The following is a 21,871-nucleotide window of genomic DNA, read 5'->3' on the forward strand; positions in this document are numbered from 1 at the left end:
CCCCAAGTGTAGGTCGAAGAGTCTGTCGTGAGGACCTTTTGATGTGGGGGTATTTGAAAAAGCAAGCCTCTGGAAAGATTAGAAGAGAGCATCCACCAACAGAGAGACTGTTTCAATGAAGGAGTGACTGATATGTGTTGAGAAAGAGGGTCACAAACTTGTGTCCATTGAGTTGCCAGGGTCCACTGAGGAATTCTGAGGTGAAGTCTGGCAAAAAAAATCACGTGTACTGTGGAGGCCATGTGACCCAGAAGTACCATCATGTGTCTCGCTGAGATGGAGGAGAGGGAAGACACTGTATGACAGAGGTGACGAAGAGCTTCCAATCATTGCGGAAGAAATGCTCTGAGTTGGATAGTGTCTAGAACAACTCCAATGAATTGTAGCGTCTGTGAAGGCTGAAGTTGAGATTTGGGAAAGTTGATTTCGAATCCCAAACTTTGGAGGAACCAGGTAGTCCGTTGGGTCGCTAGAATAACCCCTTGAGATGTTGAATCTTTGATGAGCCAGTCATCGAGGTAGGGAAATACCTGAAGACCATGGTTCCATAGAGCTGCAGCCACCACTACCAGGCACTTGGTGAACACTCTGGGAGATGAAGCTAGGCCGAAGGGCAGCACTCTGTATTGATAATGCAGATTCCCCACCCGAAATCTGAGATATTGACGGGAGGCCGGATGTATGAGAACATGAGTGTAGGCCTCCTTGAGATCCAGAGAGCATAACCAGTCGTTCTGCTCGAGAAGGGGATAAAGGGATGCCAGAGACAACATGCGAAACTTTTCTTTGACTAGAAAGTGGTTGAGAGCCCTGAGATCCAGAATGGGTCGCAGATCGCCAGTCTTCTTCGGAACAAGGAAGTAACGGGAGTAAAACCCCTTGTTCTGCTGTTCCAAAGGAACTGGCTCGATAGCATGGCGGCGAAGCAGAGCTTGAGCTTCCTGAAGAAGAAGGGTGGTCTGGGATGGACTGGAAGGATACTCTCTTGGAGGAAGCTCTGGTGGAACCTGATTGAAATGAAGAGAGTATCCTTCCTTGATGATGGTAAGTACCCAGAGGTCTGACGTAATTGTCGTCCATCGATGGTAAAAAAGATGGAGATGACCTCCTACAGGGGAAAAAGAAGGCAGAGGCAGAACGACGGAGGTTATGCTCTGTTCTAAGCAGTCAAAAAAGCTGAGTAGGCTTAGGTGCAGCGGAAAGTTGAGGTTTATGCTGCTGTTTTTGAGGCTGCTGCTTCTTAAGAGGAGGACGAGTATAAGGAACCTGCCTCGGAGCAAACCGCCGCTGATAAATAGGAGGAGGGCGTGCAGGTTTAGCAGGAGTTGACTTTGGCTTAGGTCTGACAATAGAAGCAAAGGACTTTTCATGGTCAGACAATTTTTTGGTGGCTGCCTCGATAGATTCATCAAAGAGGTCATTGCCCTCACAAGGAATATTAGCTAGGCGGTCCTGAAGGTTAGGGTCCATGTCGATGGTACGAAGCCAAGCAAGACGACGCATAGCCACTGAAAAACAGCTGCTCTAGCAGATAACTCGAAGGCATCATAAGATGACAAACGAAGTTGAGATATAGAAGCAATAACTTCTTGAAACTCAAAGTGCTTTTGAGAATCCAAATAACTCATGAACTGTGGAAGTAGAGAAATAAGGAACTCAAAATAAGTGATAAAATGAAAATTATAATTAAGGACTTTAGAAGACATCATTGCATTTTGATAGATGCGACGTCCACATTTGTCCATAGTTTTCCCTTCTCTGCCAGGGGGTACGGTGGCATAGACTTTGGAAGGATGGAATTTCTTCAAAGAGGTCTCAACAAGCAGGGATTGATGAGATAACTGAGAGTTGTCAAACCCTTTGCGGTGTACAGTTTTATAGCAAGAATCCAATTTTCCTGGAACAGCTAGTAAGGAAAAAGGAGTCTCCATGCACCGACCAAAAGTCTGATTTAAAAGCTTATGAAGAGGAAGCTTAAGTGACTCAGCCAGAGGTTGAGGAAGATGCATGACTTCGAGATACTCCTTGGAGTATTTGGAGCCAGTATCTAATTTAAGATCCAAGTCCACAGCCATCTGACGGAGAAAAGATGAAAATGAGAGTTGATCCACCAGGGCTTTGCCTCGAGAAGGATTAGAGGACGTCGAGGCAGTCTGTGTCGAAGATGAAGCTTCAGCATGTAAAAAAACATCAGATGAATATGGTGACTTGGACGAGGCAATCGAATGTGGAATATCCTCGAGGTCTGGCATGGGAGACCTCGAACAAGGAGTATGTGGAGTAGAACGAGGCTTAGTGGAAGAACCATGTCTGGAAGTATGGCTCGATGAAGGCCTCAAGCGGTGATGAGAACTATGCCTGGAAGCAGATCTCAAAGAGCAAAGAGACCTTTTCAAAGAATGGAGAGAGGTAGAGGAACCTCGATGCACTCTCAAAGACTCTGCTCCTTGTATAGAGTGTGAGGAATCCTGTCGAGGCACATGCAAAGATTCTGCTCCTTGCTGAACGTGCTTAGATGCCAGACCAGACACTCACAGAGATTCTGCTCCCTGCAAAGAGTGTGGAGGATCAGAATGAGGCAAGGAAAGTGGCTCGACCTAGCGGGAGTCTGCTACATGCCCAGGCTGGATAAGAGGGAGAAGCATCGGTCCCATGTTAGTAAGGAACTGAACGATGTGCTTCTCCAATAAGGTCTGGAAGGAAGCCGGCAAAAATGGATCCGCGTCTGAAACCAGTCCACTTGCCTTGGCTGGAGGTTCCTTCGGGGTAGTCTGCTGAGCTCTCTGACCTGAGGAAACAGGGGAAGATATAGCAGATGTCGATGAAGTAAGAGCCGCTGCAAAAGACGAAGGTCTGATGAGGCTCAAGGAGGAAGCAGTAGAAGCTGGAGGACCATCGGCCGAAGTCGAAGCCGAAGTCATCTTCGAAGTCGAGGCTGAGGTCACCTTGGAAGTCGAGGTCGAGGTCATCTTCGAAGTCGAGGGTTCAGAAGAATCCATTCCGAAAAGCTTGTCCACCAGGATACAATGACGCTTAAAAGCACGAGGCTGAAGCGTTTGGCAAGGCAGGCATGATCTAGGATGATGCTTAGGCCCAAGGCACTTGAGGCAGCGATGGTGAGGGTCCGTAATAGAGATTGCGCGCTGACACTTGCTACACTTCTTGAAGGTCGTAACAGGCATAGAAGTGAAAACAGCTGCCGCAAGATCGAAGTCGTCGGGCCGCGGCTGAGCGGCCGGCTCCGAAAAACGGACGGAAGAAAAAAATGTATTTATTTTTTTACCTAAAATAAAATAAATAAAGACAAAAACAACGATTCGTGAAGAAAATAAATACAAATCGCGGTTAGATAAGGCACAAGTAACAAAGTTAACGCAGAAAATCGAAGACAGACTTCTCGACTCCGCGGAAAACTAAGAACTGAGGAGACACGCCCTGCACTGGGCGGGAAGGCACTCGCGCATGCGCAGTGCGGGCAACTCGAAACTTTGAGTTTCTTCAAGCAAGTCTGCTTGTGAGGCGTCCGCATCCGGGCTCCGTCGGATGACGTCACCCATATGTGAGAATACCTGCCTGCTTGTACTGGGATAACTATTGTTGAGCAGCAGGTTGCCTTGAACCACCACTGCTCTCATGCGTAATCCATTAGGGATATCCTGAAAATCTCCGTGTAAACCCTACAGGTCACGTTATCAAAAGATTTTCTATTTCAGTGATTTTCAACCCAGATCCTGGGGGCACATCCTATCCAGTCAGGGTTTCAGAAAATCCTTAATACTCATGGGAGAAATTTGTGGGCCAAGGAGGCAGTGCATGTAAATCTCTCTCATGCATATTCATTGTGGATTTCCCGACACCCTGATTTCCTGGGTGTGCCCCGAAGACACTGTTGAGAACCACTGCAATAAACTATATTGTGATCATCTCAACGCAAAGTCTTGGTCTTCACTCCAAATCTTTGAGGGTAACCTACAAGTCAGGTTTTATTAGCTCTCTACAATGTTTTCATGACTGTAAACTGGACCACAACAGAAAAGGAACTGCCTACCTGCAGGTGTGATCATCACTCACACTGGCAATACTCTTGCCAGTGTTAGGAGCAAATACCACATCATTGATGTAATTCGAGTGGCCTTCAATGTCCTGTCATAAAAAATTAATGATACTCTCGTTAAATGCTGTAATCATTAATATAATAATTTTCAATTACTCCTGAAAGCAATAATGAACAGTCTATTAGATTCATGGTGAAAATGATCTGGGCTGTTTAGTTATGTGTAACTTGCATGAAGCCTGGCTTAGATAGTTCTGGTACTGTATTGAGCTTCCAAGAAGGTATAGAAGAGGAATGGGGAAAGGGACTTGTATACCACTCTCAAAGCGGTTTACATATATACAGGTACTTACACTTCTCCCTCCGAATCCACGGTTTCAGCATCTGCGGATTTAGTTATTCGCGATTTTTTTGGGATCAGTTTTCATTTATTGGGCTATTTTTAAGCCCTCTTAGACCCCTCCCCTTAAGCCTTACCTGGTGGTCTAGCGGGTTTTCAAGGCAGGAGCGATCTTCCTACACTCTTGTCTCATGCAGATCACTCATAGGAAATGGCTGCTGTGAGCTTCTGTAGTCTCTCGAGACTACAATAGGAGCTCATGGCACCCATTTCCTATGAGTGATCTGCATGGGGCAGGAGCGTAGGAAGATCGCTCCTGCCCCGAAAACCCGCTAGACCACCAGGTAAGGCTTAAGAGATGCCAGGGGGAAGTGGGGGTGGGTCAGAGCCGGTCCAAATAGTATTCACTGTTTTTTAAATATTTGCAGGCCGGCTTTGCCCCTAACCCCCGTGGATACGGAGGGAGAAGTGTATTTTGTACTTGGGGCAATGGAAAATTAGGTGACTTGCCCAGGGTCACAGGGAGTAGCGCTAGAATTTGATCCCACAACCTAAGGGTGCTGAGGCAGCAGCTCTACCATTAGACCATGCCTTACCCCAGTGACCTGCATGGAGTTATGGTAATACTTCAGAAAAGAAATAGCATATCTGCATGGGTCCTTCAAGACAACTGGGAGCTTCCATGGAGGGTACATGGCTAATTAAACTCAAATTTCAATGAGAATGGACTTCCTGAATTCTAACACGAAGAGGCCCATAAGAACATAAGACCAATGGTCCAGCAAGCCCAGTAGCCCATTCTCATGGTGGCCAATCCAGGTCACTAGACCTGGCCAAAACCCAAAGAGTAGCAACATTCCATGCTACTGATACAGGACAAACAGTGGCTTCCCCCATGTTTTTCTCAACAACAGACTATGGGCTTTTCCTCCAGGAACTTGTCCAAACCTTTCTTAAAACCTACTACGCTATCCGCTCTTACCACATCCTCTGGCAACACGTTCTAGAGCTTAAAGTATTTCCCTGTAACTTCATCAAGTGTCCCCTAGTCTTTGATATTTTTGACAGAGTGAAAAATCGATCCACTTGTGCTCGTTCTACTCCACTCAGGATTTTGTAGACTTCATCATTCCAAGCTGAAGAGCCCTAACCATTTTAGTCTTTCCTCATACGAGAGGAGTTCCATCCCCTTTACCATCTTGGTCGCTCTTCTTTGGAGTTAGCTTAAGTATTAATCTTGTAAGAAGCAAAGTTTAAAAAAATAGCAAGATCGGAACAGATTCTGGGCATGCTTGGGAGAATATGGAGTAGGTGAGATCAGGTAAAACATCTGGTAAGTCCCTATCTGTGCCCTTCTCTTCAATTGCCAACTTCAGACTCCGTCCCTTCTGCGCTGTATGCTTGGAACAAGCTGCCTGAATCGCTACAGCGGGCTCCATCTCTGGCAGTGTTCAAGGCCCAATTAAAAGCCCACCTCCCACCTCTTTGAGCGTGCTTTCGACTCCTAACTCCTCTCACCTTGGGTTCTGCATCTCCAACCCTATATGTCATGTCTATCTGTCCAAGTTAGACTGTAAGCTCTTCTGAGCAGGGACAGTCTATAAATGTTAAAATGTACAGTGCTGCGTATGCCTTTCAGCACTATACAAGTGATTTAGTAGTAAATTCACGTATCTGTTATGCAAGTTTGGTTGTAACCTGCTATTATTGTTGGTTACAGCAGGCTATAAGTTTCCATAAAAGTAAAACACACGTGCCTCTACTCAAAAGCAGGAATCTCAAATGGGCCGTTTAGTAAGCACAGTTAGGCCTAAAGATGTTGTGGTTCCTGATAAATGAGATAAGGAATTTGGGCGATTTCAGATCATCAATTAACATTAAAACAACATGTTAAGAAATTAGTTAAAACTGGAGTTACAAATATTGTGATATATCATTCCTTAATCCTGCTGATTTTTGGACAATTGTGCAAGCATATATATATTTTCCCGTTTTGATTACAATCTAATCTAATCTTTGGTTTATATACCGGGTCATCTCCCAGTGGAGCTCGACTCGGTTCACATGTAATTAAGACTAGAGTACATAGCAGAAAACATAGGAGAAGGAAGAACTACTTAAAAACTAAAATACATAAGAAAAATAACTATATTATCATCAATTCATTGAGACTGTAGTTAAACCATTTAAAAATTGTGAGAACAACATTACGAAACAATTGCAGCTGGCCTAAAAGCCTAATGGAGTCGGGAAGTTCATTCCAGATCTCTACAAACTTGAAAACAAAAGATCGACTGAGCTTTCCAGCAGATTTAATTCCCTTAAAGGAAGGGAAGGCTAACTTGTATCTTTGTGTGTTTCTCAAATGGCAAAGTCTAAGGGTATTCCAACATAAGGGGACAAAAGAATCAAATATTCCATAGAGAAGCTTGAAGATTATGCATGTGCATTTAAACTGGATCCTAAAGCGAACTGGGAGCCAGTGAAGCTTTATCAACACGATCATACTTTCGTTTCCCAAAAATGAGCTTAGCTGCATTATTCTGTATTAACTGAAGTCGTTTTAGACTACCCTGCTTAATGCCCAGATAAACTGAGCTACAATAATCTAGCTGAGAAAGCACATTGGATTATACCAACACTGAGAAATGTGATTTAGAATGGACTGGTTCTAATGGCAGATAACTGCGGGCACTTGAGGTCCATAGTCTCTAACACTGTTTTCATTAGAGACATGCTTGTTCTAGCATTAGCCTATTATTAGCAGGATTGTTAGTGTATATCACAGGTGCCCAAAAGGTCGATCACGATCGACTGGTAGATCGCGAAGGCAATGCGAGTCGATCGCGTTGCCTTCGCGTTCTACTTGCTTCCTGACTCAGAAGCGCTGAGCCAACCAACTTCCCCCACCCGACATCAATTCTGACGTTGGAGAAGAAGTTCCAGGCCAGCCAATCGCTGCCTGGCTGGCCCGGAACTTCCTCTTCGACTTCAGAAATGATGGGGAGAGGAAATCAGGTTGGCCTGACGCTTCTGTGTGGGGAAGCAGAGAGAGCTTGGGACGGTGGTGGTTTGGAGGCAGGATCCCCGATGGCGGCAGTGGTGGATTTGAGGCCTGTTCCCCAATGGCAACAGCAGTGGCTTGGGAGCAGGCAGGGAAACAGAAAGAAGGGGGAGCAAGGAGACAGAAAGAAAGTAGGGAAAAAGAAAGAAAGGGGGAGAGGAAGACAGAAAGAAAGGGGCATGGAGAGAGAAAGGCAGACGAAAAGAAAGGGGGGCAGGGAGACAGAAAGAAAGGGGAGGGGGCAGGGAGAGAGGAAGAAAAAGTTGGCGGAGGGAATGAGGTATGGAAACATACAGCAAGCTGAAAGAAGGGAAGAAATATTGGAAGCACAGTCAGAAGAATAAAGTGCAACCAGAGACTCATGAAATCACCACACAACAAGGTAGGAAAAATGATTTTATTTTCAATTTAGTGATCAAAATGTGTCCATTTTGAGAATTTATATCTGCTGTCTATATTTTGCACTATGGCCCCCTTTTACTAAACCACAATAGCGGTTTTTAGCGCAGAGAGCCTATGAGCATCGAGAGCAGCACAGGGCATTCAGCGCTGCTCCCTGCGTTAAAAACTGCTAGCGCGGTTTAGTAAAAAGGGAGGGGGTATATTTGTCTATTTTTGTATAGTTGTTCCTAAGGTAATAGTGCATAAAGTCATCTGTCGTGACCTCTTTGAAAACCCGTGGAATATAAATGATAATTAACATTTTCTCTGCGTACAGTGTACTTTGTGTTTTTTTTTTTATTTTATTGTTGGTAGATCATTTTGACTTGATCATTTTAAAAGTAGCTCACAAGCCCAAAAAGTGTGGGCACCCCTGGTGTATATCATTTAGAATGGACTGTCAGAAACCACTGAAAATGTGGTACAAATCTCATCAGAAACAAACAAACCAGAGTGGAGAGATTTAGAAATGTTGGCATGCAACTTTATTCTTCAATCATGAAAACCTGTGCAATGGCTCGAAAAATCCATAGTCTGCTATTAAGACAGACAATGGGGGAAGCCACTGCTTGCCCCGAGATTGGTAGCATGGAAAATTGCTGCTACTTGGTTTTCTGCCAGATACTAGTGACCTGGATTGGCCACGATGGAAACAGAATACTGGGCTAGATAAGAACATAAGAATTGCCGCTACTGGGTCAGACCAGTGGTCCATCATGCCCAGCAGTGTGCTCATGCGGCGGCCCTCTGGTCAAAGACCAGCGCTCCGAGACTATCCCTACCAGCGTACGCTCTTGTTCACCAGTAACTTGTCTAACTTTGTCTTGAATCCCTGGAGAGTATTTTCCCCTATGACAGACTCCAGAAGAGCGTCCCAGTTTTCTACTACTCTCTGGGTGAAGAACTTCCTTTCGTTCATACAAAATCTATCCCCTTTCAACTTTAGTGAGTGCCCTCTCATTCTCCCTAACTTGGAGAGGGTGAACAACCTGTCCTTATCTACTAAGTCTATCCCTTTCAGTACCTTGAATGTTTCAATCATGTGCCCTCTCAATCTCCCCTGTTCGAGGGAGAAGAGGCCCAGTTTCTCTAATCTTTCGCTGTAAGGCAGCTCCTCCAACCCCTTAACCATCTTAGTCGCTCTTCTCTGGACCCTTTCGACTAGTATCGTGTCCTTCTTCATATACGGCGACCAGTGCTGGATGTAGTACTCCAGGTGAGGGCGCACCATGGCCCGGTACAGTGGCATGATAACCTTCTCCGATCTGTTCGTGATCCCCTTCTTTATCATTCCTAGCATTGTTTGCCCTTTTTGCTGCCGCTGCACATTGAGTAGACGGCTTCATCGACTTGTCGATCAGAACTCCCAAGTCCCTTTCCTGGGAGGTCTCTCCAAGTACCACCCTGGACATCCTGTATTCGTGCATGAGATTTTGTTACCGACATGCATCACTTTGCATTTATACACATTGAACTTCATCTGCCATGTTGATGCCAATTCCTTGAGCCTGATTATGTCACGTTGCAGATCTTCGCAATCCCCCTGCGTTTTCACTACTCTGAATAGCTTCGTATCGTCTGCAAATTTAATCACCTCGCTCGTTGTACCTATGTCCAGATCATTTATAAAGATGTTGAAGAGCACGGGTCCAAGCACCGAGCCCTGAGGCACCCCATTAGTGACACTCTTCCAGTCCGAGTATTGTCCATTTACCCCTACTCTCTGTTTCTTATGCTCCAGCCAGTTTTTAATCCACGTGAGTATTTCACCCTTGCAATTTTCCGAAGTAGTCGTTCATGCGGAACCTTGTCGAACGCCTTCTGAAAGTCCAGATATACAATGTCCATCAGGTCGCCCTTGTCTATCTGCCTGTTTACTCCCTCGAAGAAGTGTAGCAAGTTTGTCAAACAAGATCTGCCCTTGATGAAACCGTGCTGGCTGGTCCTCAACAGACCATGTCCGTCAAGGTGATCAATGATGCGGTCCTTTATCAGAGCCTCTACCATCTTTCCCAGTACCGAGGTCAGACAGACCATTGGTCTGATCCAGGATGGCTATTCTTATGTTGTTATGCAAGTGTACGACTGGACAATTTTAGAATAGCTTACTTGAGCTTATAGACAGCATTTTGCACATTGAAGCCTCATATTAAATTCCCCCCCAAAGATTCACACCTTTTATAAATAGATTGATTCTGCATTTTTCACCTAAGAGACTTAAGAATAAGACAACTCATCAAGACCAAGAAACATGCAGCTTAATATATTGAATAATGAAGGTATTCTTACTTACGAGCTTTCCTTTCTATCGTACAATACCACTAAATAGAATCAGACACACCTTACCCACATATTTCTTCAAGTCCAGCATAAACAATTCACCCAGTTACTTTTTAATAACGTACAGATGTGTGCATCTTGCAAGGATCTATGTGTTCCTGGCACGGAAGACTCCAGTCTGGTGATATGTAATTTGGGAGAAATTCTATAAGAGACGCCTAAAGATAGGTGCCTAAATAAATAAGTGAATATAGTTAGGTGTCTAACTTACCCCCTCCTCTCTTTTACAAAACTGTAGCGCAGTTTTTAGTGCCGGCTGCGGCAGTAATAGCTACGACACTCATAGGAATTCTATGAGCATCGGAGCGGTTATCGCTGCGGCCGGCACTAAAAACGTGCAATGGTTTTATAAAACGGGGGGTTAATTAGTAAACTGGCTTTAAGATGCTCATAATTTTTTTTAAAATTAAATATTAATTAGGATAGGTGTCTATCCTCTTAGGCATGATTCTACAAAAGATAGGTGACTAACCCCAAAGTAGGTGAGTTTAGGGGCAAAGAAAGGCTTTGGCATCAAAAGGTGCGATTCTCTAAAGGACTTAGGTGCCTATAATGAAGGCCTTTAAAGCCCTGGCCTATATTACAGGCGCCTAAGTTATATGTTAGGTGCCACTAAGCATGATTCTGTAATGGGCACCTTAGTGTGACTGACACGCAATAGGCACCTAAAGCAAGGTTCCTATCTTTTTTAGGTGCCCATTACAGAATCCAGCCCTTACTGTTCAAATATATAGCATGTGACCTTTCAAAGTCTGATGAGAATAGGTCTTGCGCATCTCCTCTTCAGGTGCTCATTACAAAGTGTCCGTGTGTTCTGTTACCAGACACTCTACAGAAAACTGTGTTGTCTGATTTCATTGTAAAAGGATTATGAAATGCGTAAGCTGGGATGAGTGTGATTATGAAGGGCAGCATTAGTACAAAAGAAGAGTCTGGTGACTAAAATAGAGGCTAGTTTTGCTAGTTTTGAAGTGTTTGCATCCTGTGGTGATGAAAATGACAGATATATGAATGGTTTGCTGCTCTTCTCTGACCCTGAAAGAACTCGGAATCTTTGTCTTTGATAGTTCTGAAAAAGAAAAAGGTTTAGCCAGTAAATGCTGGCATTTTGGAAACTCAATGCTATTCCTTTATTCTAATCGAAAAGTTTAGCTACTGAAGATAACAATGGTACAGTTTATGCTTCTTTCAAGTACTGAAAAATGAATAGAGGGGAAGAAAGCAAAAAGCTGCTTATCTGCATCAGATGAAAATGCAACTTACCAGGCGCACAAATTGAGTCATGTGATTAAACTTATAACTCAAAAGGCCAGAATCTTCTAGAGTGCTCTGGCAATATAAAAGCCATTCTCTGCTCCTGCACTGCCAAAGCCCCTTGGCTCCCTTATTTCTAGTACAGTGGAACCTTGGTTTACGAGCATAATTTGTTCCAGAAGCATGCTCGTAAACCAAATTACTTGTATATCAAAGCGAGTTTCCCCATAGGAAGTAAGGGAAACTTGCTTGATACATTCCCCCCCCCCCCCCAAGGTTAGCAGTGCTGCTCCACCCCCCTGAGAACCAGCATCACTCCCCCTGCTCACGAACACCCCCCCTCCCACCGCGCAAACCGGCAGCCCCGCCCAAACAGCATTCAGCCTTAACCCCATCTGGCATCGGCATGCAGCCCACAAGACGTGCCGGTGAAAGAGCTTCCTGCCTCTTGCCTGGGCCTTGAGCATCTGCGCATGCTCAAGGCCTTCTGGTTCTGCGCAGATGCTCAAGGCCCAGGCAAGAGGCAGGAACTTCTTTCACCAGCACTGGCACGTCCTGTGGTCTGCGTGCCGGTGCCAGATGGGGGGATAAGGCTGAATGCTGTTTGGGAGAGGGGGTGGCGGTTCGCGAGTGGGGGGGCGGGGGGGTGCTCGCAAATCAAGTCAAAGTTCGGTTTGCGAGACAAGATTTGCGAGAATGTTTTGCTCATCTTGCAAAACACTCGCAAACCGCGTTACTCACAAACCGAGGTTTGACTGTATATAGTTTTGACTGGATAAAATAACGCCTCATTAGAAGTGGTCAATGGGTTTTTGTTACGGGTGAATGATTGGCTTCACAGAACGGCCAAATCAAGTAAGCAGCTTTGGGGAATGTATGGTGCAGTAGTTAGAGCCACAGCTTCAGCACCCTAAGGTTGTGGGTTCAAATCCCACATTACTCCTTGTGACCCTGGGTAAGTCACTTAATCCCCCATTGCCCCAGGTACACTAGATACTGTGTGAGCCTGCCAGGACAGATAAGGAAAAATGCATGAGTACCTGAATGTAAACCACTTAGACTATAAGTGGTACATAAATGCTTAAATAAAAAATAAATAAATAAAATAAAATTATTTGAAAACAACGAGTTCACCGTAATCACAGAAATGGGATGCCTTAGATTAGGCATATTTTTCAGAAGAAAATTGTAAATGTAACAATGATATTTGCATTCCACCAACACCCGGTTAGGTTCAAAGTGGACGACAGTCAATACAATTATATACCAGTAGGGCATGTCAATTTTAAGGGTAGATTTTCATTTTTTCAAACTTTACAAATTACTAGTGACCAAATGATGTAATGTCATATGCTGAATTTAAATCTATCTTCAGAAACTGCTTAAAGTGAGTCTTACCTATAGCAAATCTGTAGAAATTAACCCCGCCTTTTACTAATCCACAGTAGAAGTTTCTACGGTGGCCTGGAGCGCTAAATGCTCCGACTCTGCTCCAACGCTCATAGGAATTCTACGAGTATCAGAGCAATGTTGGAGCACGTAGAACTCTGGGCCATGGGAGAAACTAGAGAATGACAAGGGGGCAAATTTTTCCCCGTTCCCACGAGTTTTGTCGCTGTCCATGCCCCTTTCCTGTAAGCTCTGCCTTATCTGCACAAGCCTCGAACACTTATGATTTTAAAGTGTTTGAATCTTGTGCAGATGAGGACAGAGCTTAGGCATTGGTGGAATGAGGCATTATGACATCACAGTCTGAGCTCTAGAATGTTGCTACTTATGGTTTTAAAGTGTTTGAGGATTGTGCAGATGAGGACAGAGCTTAGGCATTGGTGGAATGAGGCATTATGACATCACAATCTGAGCTTTAGAATGTTGCTACTTATGGTTTTAAAGTGTTTGAGGCTCCTGATTGGAAGAGGCGGTCGGAGCATAACGCAAATGATTTCCTGCACTCGCAGCGCTTCGGCTGCTCTCCGGCTGCCCTCTTCGCCAACAGATCATGTGCATGCAGCAGCGACTGCACAAGCCTTCCCCACCCCCCACCCCAGGCAGGCCCCGCAGCGCTCCCGCTGCCCTCATAAGTCTCCCCCACGAATATCAGGGGAGTACTGTATTTAATTAAAATCTCTTACCTTATATTCATTTTTATCCAGAAGATCCGATGTGAAGAGCCTCAACTTTCTGTCAGAAGCTGCTGTACAAAACCTAATAAAGAATGGAGGTTTGAAAGGTGAATTAATGAAATCAGAAGGTAATTATCAATAAGTCTGTGCTACTAACTTTACAAATAAATAACACAGATAAACTAATCAACCATTCTAACTAAATGGAAAAAAGCCCAGTACCACAACTTCTGGGTCACACTTCCAAGAACAGATAGGCCTAATGGACCCAATTACACTATACAAAACTAATCAAAGAATGGGTCTTGAGTGAAGGCTGCTTTACAAAGTACCTTATCTTTGGTGGTAAAGCATCGATTCTGGTTTCTGGACTCCATGCTATGGCATCCACTCGGACCCCATGGTGGAATGTTCTTAGTACCTTGTACTGAATTCCTTCCACTGTTGTGTCTTCTTCCTGTGTCCCCAAACAACAGTACTAGTCATAAACCTGGGAAATGAATTCCACATGCAGCAAAATCCATGTGTTATATATGTTTTATATTTAGAAAGTAACCCACTTTTTTATGAACGCATAGCGTGGGTTTTAAAACCGTCAGCGGCGGTAAAACCTGTTATGCGTTCGTAAAAGAGGGGGGTAAATTTTTATGAAAATTAGCCTGCACAAACGGGGGGGGTGGAATTTTCAAACTTCCCTTATAACTACAATGAACTTTGCGCTAATTTTCAAAGTAATGCTATGTATGTACTTAGTTTTGAAAACTAAGAAAAAAGTACAAAAGCTAAACCACAGAAATCAAATTCTATAAATCCACAAATTATATAGAAAACATCAAACAGCTGTAAAGAAAGACAACTACTCCAAATAAACACTAAAGTGTCCAAAAAGAGACCTTAGAACACTTAGGTGTCTTTTGAATGTTGAGTGGAGGGTTTTTTTGAGACCTCATTTGCTGTTACCGCCCCCCCTCATCTGGTACTCTCTGCCCTCCCATCTTAGGGAAAAACCTAACATAGATAAATTTAAAGGAGCTCGTAAAAGCTTCCTTTATAGAGATGCTTTTGAACACCGATTCCGGTCTTGTCCACCAATTCCATATAGGTAGCATTGAATAAAACCTTCCCTTCCCTTTCGTTCTTTCTTTCTTTGTGATCTTTTCTGATTATATTGTAGTTCAACTCCCCACCCCCATTCCTTTTGTTTTCTGTCTGTCTTTTGTCTCTGTCTTGGTGATTATTTAAAGTTGTAATTCCCCTTATTTTTAATATTTTTATATATCGCCTAGAACTTTGCTAGGCGATTAATTAAATTTTTAATAAACCTTGCTATATCCTTTGAACAGGACTGTTGGACTGAATCGTTGGGACAAAGTGTTCTGAGTTCTCTTTCTCCACTGTAAAAATGCTAGAGCAAGCATGGTCCCTTTTTATGGATACTTTCACCAAAGCGCAAAATCTATATATACTGCGTATCAACAAGGGATCCAAGAGGAAAAAGAACAAGGAACCGGTGCGGCTCACTGTAGCGGTGAAGGAAGCAATCAGAGACAAGAAGACTTTGTTTAAGGAATGGAAAAGGTCAAAAACGGACGAAAACTGGAAAAAGCACAAACATCAAAGCAGATGCTATTAGAGAAACTGGGCCTCTTGTCCCTTGAAAAGAGGAGACTGAGAGGGGACATGATAGAAACATTCAAGATAATGAAGGTAATAGACTTAGTAGATAAAAACAGGTTGTTCACCCTCTCCAAGGTAGGGAGAATGAGAAGGCACTCTCTAAAGTTAAAAGGGGATAGATTCCGTACAAACGTAAGAAAATTCTTCTTCACCCAGAGAGTGGTAGAAAACTGGAACACTCTTCCGGAGGCTGTTATAGGGGAAAACACCCTCCAGGGATTCAAGACAAAGTTAGACAAGTTCCTGCTGAACCAGAACGTACGCAGGTAAGGCACTGGTCTTTGACCTAAGGGCCGCCGCGTGAGCGGACTGCTGGGCACAATGGACCAATGATCTGACACAGCAGCGGCAATTCTTATGTTCTTATTTGGAGTGGCTGTCTTTCTTTATAGCTGCATGATATTTTCTAGATAATTTGTGGATTGTTAAGAGAAAAGTACAACAAAATTTTCAAAATCAGAGGCATGAAAAGGAATACATTTGATTGGGGGTTGGAAAGGTGAAGTAAGATTCAATGGAATACCAAGCAGGGAGAATAGAGTGGCGTGAGAGATAAAGCATTCAACAAGTGCCATATCTCAATGGCATAGCAAGATGATATTTAGACAAGTCTGGAAAGCCCATGCCTCCATATTTTCTAGAAGTTTTTAATATGGAGATGGCAATCCGGGGAGGCTTGTTACGCCATATAAATTTGTAAAGAAGAACATCAATTTCTTTATAAAAGGAATGCTTGGAAAGTTTTGGTAACATACCTAGAATGTAATTAATAATGGGAGAGATGGTAATTTTAACCACTTCGATTTTCCCCCACCAAGATAAATTGTAAGAAGACCATTTAGAGGTTAGAGAGGAAACTTTAGAATATAGTTCTTTTAAATTGAGATTCATTAGGACATCTCTATGTCTATGAAATAAAATACGTAAATATTTTAATTGTTCTTGGGACCATTTGAAGGCAACAGGGCCTAAATCAGATTGAAAGGTATTATCATTCATTGGCATAGCTTCAGATTTATTCTAATTTATACAATAACCAGAGAATGTGGAGAACTGGGAGACAAGTTTGAGGAGAAACAGTATAGAAGTACTGGGTTCAGTGAGAAAAATAAGCAGATCATCCACATATGCAAGAGTTTCAATTTGGAGGTCCCTATAGGGGATGCTCCTAATATGGTGAAGAGTTTCTGATACCGCTATTAGAGTCAGCTCTTTTGAAACTCAGGTTTTTCTCAAAAGGTGTTCCTGTGAGCTGTTTTTCCCCGCCTGCAAGAGGAACCTATGATAAACATATGATTGCAAAAGAGCTAATTGTAGGGATTTGCACCTTTTTCCTCTTCTTATGCAGGGACTGTTTTGGCTTGCTTTGGACTCTTGAGACTCATTTGATTAAATTATTTAATATTAGGTAAACTTCTTAGCACAATTCAGCAAACTTTCAGACCTGCTGTTAAGAATACATACCAATTTGGATTTGCCATACACCAATGAAAAGATTTTTAATTTCTACCGCCAAGTGTCTGGCTTTATCGTTACAGTAAAAGATGTGTTTGTGAAGTCAGAACACTGTATAGTTGACAAGCCAAAGTATTTGCATTGTTTCAATGCAAATACTTGGTTTTATATGATGATTATGGAAGCCAAAGATGTGTATAAATTAAAGTAAACACTTCACCGTCATTATACCAAGACTGAGCTGACATATATGGAATGTGATATCCCAATTCCAAACGAGGGAATCCATTGATGATACCGATTCCATAGAACAGAAGCATTAAATAGTATGGTGATGTAGTAAAAATCCAACTCACCTGGAATCTGCAGGTTCCAATAACTACATAATTATTGTCACCATATGCAAGCAGAGAACCTGCCTCCCCCGATTCAAAAGGATTAAATTCAACTACGTGGACATAATCATCACAATCCACCATATAGGTTGCATTTCTAGTCTGTCCTTGTTTCATCTATAGCAAAATACAAAGCAGAATGTCAGTGGAATCGTGGAAATAATCCTGCACAGAATTAAAAGAATGGGGTGGGGGCCCCGGGACCTGATCAGTATGTTCTTCAAAACAACACCAGCAACTAGAGAGCCTGGATGTAGACCTAGAGATTGAATTTATTTGATCCCTCCAACCAAAATGGTGGTCTGTTTCCCCTGTATCATTAAAAAAAAAAAAGGTCAGCATCAAATATCTTTTCACCACCATCACCACTGATGGCGCCGACACTGTCTTGCCCCAGGACAGCCTGAAAGTTATTGGGCAAATCAAAGCTTGCCTGCTCTGGACTTTCTTGGGAAGAACAGATTCTAATATGTTAAATCAGCAGTGCCTTGCAAAGATCTTCAAAACCAATGGCAGCAGGTGATAGGGGTTAGAAAAGGTCTCAGCCACTGGCTCCTAAGTCTTTGCACTTGCACCTAAATTAAAAGGAAACTGGTCAAGGCTTGGAATAAAAATAGGTTCAACTGAAAGAGCTACAAAGGCATTGAGAACTGGGTTGCGATCCCATTGGAGAAGCAGTGAGTACCATTTCAAATGGGCCTCATCTAGTTTGTTTTAACTCAGTAACTTAAACCCTTCTAGACTCCTGTCAAACCTTTTTAATAGAAGAATGGGGCAACTGGAATGTCCACCTACCATAGCATATAATGTCTTCAAAAGACAGCAAGGCTGAGTCCATATGATCCTTTAGTAAAATAGAAAATCATTGACAAAGATAAACAGGTCCACTCCAAAACCAGGTGGTAAGACTATTATGGTGCTGGAAATTTCATCAGACTGGACTCTAATGATAAAGCTCCTGAATAAGGGAAAGGCAGAGAAGAGTCTTGGTCTTGAGTCTCATAGGACTCACATACCGGTGACTTCAGGTTTGATCCAGAGCCACAAGATTTCTGTCGATGAATAATCTATTTTTCTGAGAATCTTACCTATACGTGAAAAGACATACATAGCTTGGCTTTAGGCCATGGTGCTACTGGGACCCGGATCCTTCTTGGGGGTGAAAAATATCAGCTTTGGAGTTCAGCAGGAGCCAAACCATTCATAACTTGCAGTACAGGGTCAACAAGTTCCTACCAAGGCAGTCAGCAGGGATGTGTTCCACATCAGCAATGTATACTACTAAACTAAACCTTAGCCTTATATATCGAGTCTTCAACAATGGGAAGCTCGACACGGTTAACAATAAATTAATACAAAAAAATGCTAAAATACATGGAATTTAGTTTTGAAAGTGTTTAGCAAATAGAAATGTTTTCAAGGATTTACAAAAAGATTGGAAGGAACCAAGACTCCAATCCGATTCAAATCCTCCACAGGTTTTGATTTGCTAGTACACTGCTGACACAGGATCACTTTCTCAAAGTGTCCCAGTCTTGACTGCTTATCTCCACCTTTGGGATTTGCACACTCATCTATTAGAAACATAGAAACATGATGGCAGGTAAAGGCCAAATGGTCCATCTAGTCTGTCCATCCGCAGCAACCATTACCTCTGCCTCTAAGAGCATGCCTTTCCCATACCTTCTTGAATTCAGACACGATCTCTGTCTCTACCACTTCCTCCAGGAGACTGTTCCACCCATCTACCACCCTTTCTGTAAAAAAGTATTTCCTTAGATTACTCCTGAGCCAATCACTTCTTAACTTCTTCCTATGTCCTCTCATTCCAGAGTTTCCTTTCAAATGAGACTTGACTCATGTGCATTTACCGTATTTTCACTCATATACCGCGCACCCATGTAAAACGCGCACATGGGTATAGTGCGCGGGGAACAGAAATTTATGTAATAAAATTTTAATATAGCGCGCACACGCGTATACCGCACATGCTAAAACCTCCTCCCGCCTACTCCGAACCGGCATCCTCCCCCCCCGCTCGCATCACCCCCCCTCCCCGCGATCCTACATCTCCCCCAGCACCGCAAAGACAACTCTTACGCGATTGGGCACCGGCACCAATGCACAGCATGTGCCAGTGCCCAAAGATCCTCCCTCGTTGGGTTGGGCTGGGCTGTGCGAGAGAGATCCTCCTTCTTCCTGTGCCGGGCTGGACTAGGCTTTGAGCATTTGCGCATGCTCAAAGCCTAGTCCAGCCCGAGACAGGAAGGAGGATCTCTCTCGCACCGCCCAGCCCAGCCCAACCCAACGAGGGAGGATCTTCGGGCACTGGCACTGGCACATCCTGTGCATTGGTGCTGGTGCCGGTGCCCAATCGGGTAAGAGTTGTCTTTGCGGTGCTAGGGGGGATGTAGGATCGCGGGGGAGGGGGGTGACGCGAGCGGGGGGGGGGGGGGATGCCGGTTCGCAGGGGGAATGCCGGATCAGAATGAAAAAAAAAATTTATACAACACGCTCACACGTATAACGCGCATGGTTATGCACGGTTTGTAAAATCGTGTATAACGCGCGTGTTATATGCGTGAAAATAAGGTACTTCACGTAGGTATTTAAATGTCTCTTATCGTATCTCCCCTCTCCTGCCTTTCCTCTAAAGTATACATGTAGAGATCTTTAAGTCTGTCCCTATACGCCTAATGATGAAGACCACACACCATTTTAGTAGCCTTCCTCTGGACTGACTCCATCCTTTTTATATCTTTTTGAAGGTGCGGTCTCCAGAATTGTACACAATAGTCTAAATAAGGGCTCACCAGAGTCTTATACAGGAGTATCAATATCTCATTTTTCCTACTGGCCATACCTCTTCCTATGTACTCTAGCATTTTTCTAGCTTTTGCCATCACTATTTCTACCTGTTTGGCCACCTTAAGATCATCACATACAATCACACCTAAGTCCCACTCTTCTGTCAGGAAACATAAGTTCTTCACCTCCTAAACTGTACCGTTCCTTCAGGTTTTTGCAGCCCAAATGCATGACCTTGCATTTCTTAGTATTAAACTTTAGCTGCCAAATTTCAGACCATTCTTCAAGTTTTGCTAGGTCTTTCTTCATGTTATTCACACCATCCGGGGTGTCTACTCTATTACAGATTTTGGTATCATCCGCAAAGAGGCAAATCTTACCCGACGGCCCTTCAGTCTATGATAGACTTTATAAATTGTCTTTTGATAAAAGCAGCAAAATAAATTAAAAATGAAATCAACAGACACAACATAAATGTCTTCTAATAGGAAATTACCCCGAGCCAAAAATAAAATAGCTAAAAATAATGAAATCACCCAGAAACCAGTAGTCCTGTAATGGGTCTCAGAGAAACAGTCAAAGAGAAAGAAAGATGTGGTGCAGGCCTATTCAGATTTAAGCTGTCCCAAGCCCCATTCTCAAGGTTCTCTATCAAAAGAGATACCTGAGTGGTGTGATATGTTAGTGAAATTTAGATACCTCAAAAGACATAAATGAACGAACATACAGCAAATACTTATCAGTGAAGACAAAATCCTAGAGGAGGCTCAAACACATCTGGTAATCCCTCAAATGGATACAATATCTAATAGTAAAATAATTTTTATGACTTCTCAAATACTGTATATTGTGAGACTCCAAGATAATAAGACAATGCACCAAAATCTTTAATTCACATCCTGGAAAGCATGCAATGTATTCTGGTACCAAAATCATTCCAGCCCTGTATTGTACTTTTATTTTATAAGGCCAAAGCAGTGGCTTTACCACTGGCTAATTACTTGAGTTCAACACTTTTAAATGTTTAATTTTTCTGCTATATATGTTATATATTTCTGTTCCTACTTCTTTTTGGAGAAAACTTGGTGAAATCTTTGTACTGTGTCATACAGTCATATATATTCAACTGGGATAAACACAAGATCTCTAATTAGAAAATTAATGTTAAAAATTGAAGAACTGATACCAATACTGGGCAGACTTACAAGGTCTGTGTCCCATTTATGGCAATTCAGTGTAGGACAGGCTAGGGGGGGACATTGATGCAAACATGACTAACAAAGTAATCCTACAAGACAATGCTACAGCTTACATAGCAGACACTTAAACATTATTTACAGCATTGGAGATGGGAGATTTTGCAACATCCTCCCTATTCTCTGTTGTTCATGTTATACACTGTATGCCAGTACCTCACAAACTTTCGGAAGCCACAGCACACTAAACCCTGTGCCGCGGCTGGAAGGCATTTGGAAATGTGTGGACGTCAACACAATGTGTATGTGCAAAAGCCCTCCAGACAGGGCTCTGAGCCATCAGTCGAGGGGTGCTGCAAGAGGAGAGGTGCTGGTGCCAGCTGACTGCCTACAGAATGTGCCTCTTGCCGCAAGAGGCACATCCTGTAGACCAGGGGTGTCATATGTCTGTTCTCGAGGGCTGCAATCCAGTCGGGCTTTCAGGATTTCCCCAATGAATATGCATCTTGCTGGGGCACACAGTTTGAGATACACTGCTGTATGCCATAATAAAATGATGATTTCTCCCCTACCAGAGATGCCTGCACTCATCTCTTATCTGGTGGCAACATTAAGTACACATCACATGCTTTCAAATGTATATATTAGATTTCCAATGTTGGAGCATTTTCAAGAGAAAAAAATAGTTGCATGACTTATGAATCAACCCTCGATAGTAAAGATC

At 43.2% G+C, this 21,871-nt stretch overlaps 1 protein-coding gene across 2 annotated transcripts in view; it reads right to left on the reverse strand.

Moving 5' to 3' along the window:
• NUP37 (nucleoporin 37) overlaps window positions 1-21,871 on the reverse strand; it is a 58,213-nt gene that overhangs the window by 33,702 nt on the left and 2,640 nt on the right. For both annotated transcript variants that reach the window (XM_033952076.1, XM_033952077.1), the window contains exons 2-5: window positions 17,105-17,260; window positions 13,949-14,073; window positions 13,626-13,698; window positions 4,049-4,143 (exon numbers count right to left, since the gene is read on the reverse strand). In XM_033952076.1, the coding sequence (XP_033807967.1) occupies window positions 4,049-4,143; window positions 13,626-13,698; window positions 13,949-14,073; window positions 17,105-17,260 (449 nt within the window). The remainder of the gene's footprint in view (window positions 1-4,048; window positions 4,144-13,625; window positions 13,699-13,948; window positions 14,074-17,104; window positions 17,261-21,871) is intronic.

This window comes from Geotrypetes seraphini, chromosome 7 (genome assembly GCF_902459505.1).
Source record: "Geotrypetes seraphini chromosome 7, aGeoSer1.1, whole genome shotgun sequence".
NCBI classification, from domain to species: Eukaryota; Metazoa; Chordata; class Amphibia; order Gymnophiona; family Dermophiidae; genus Geotrypetes; species Geotrypetes seraphini.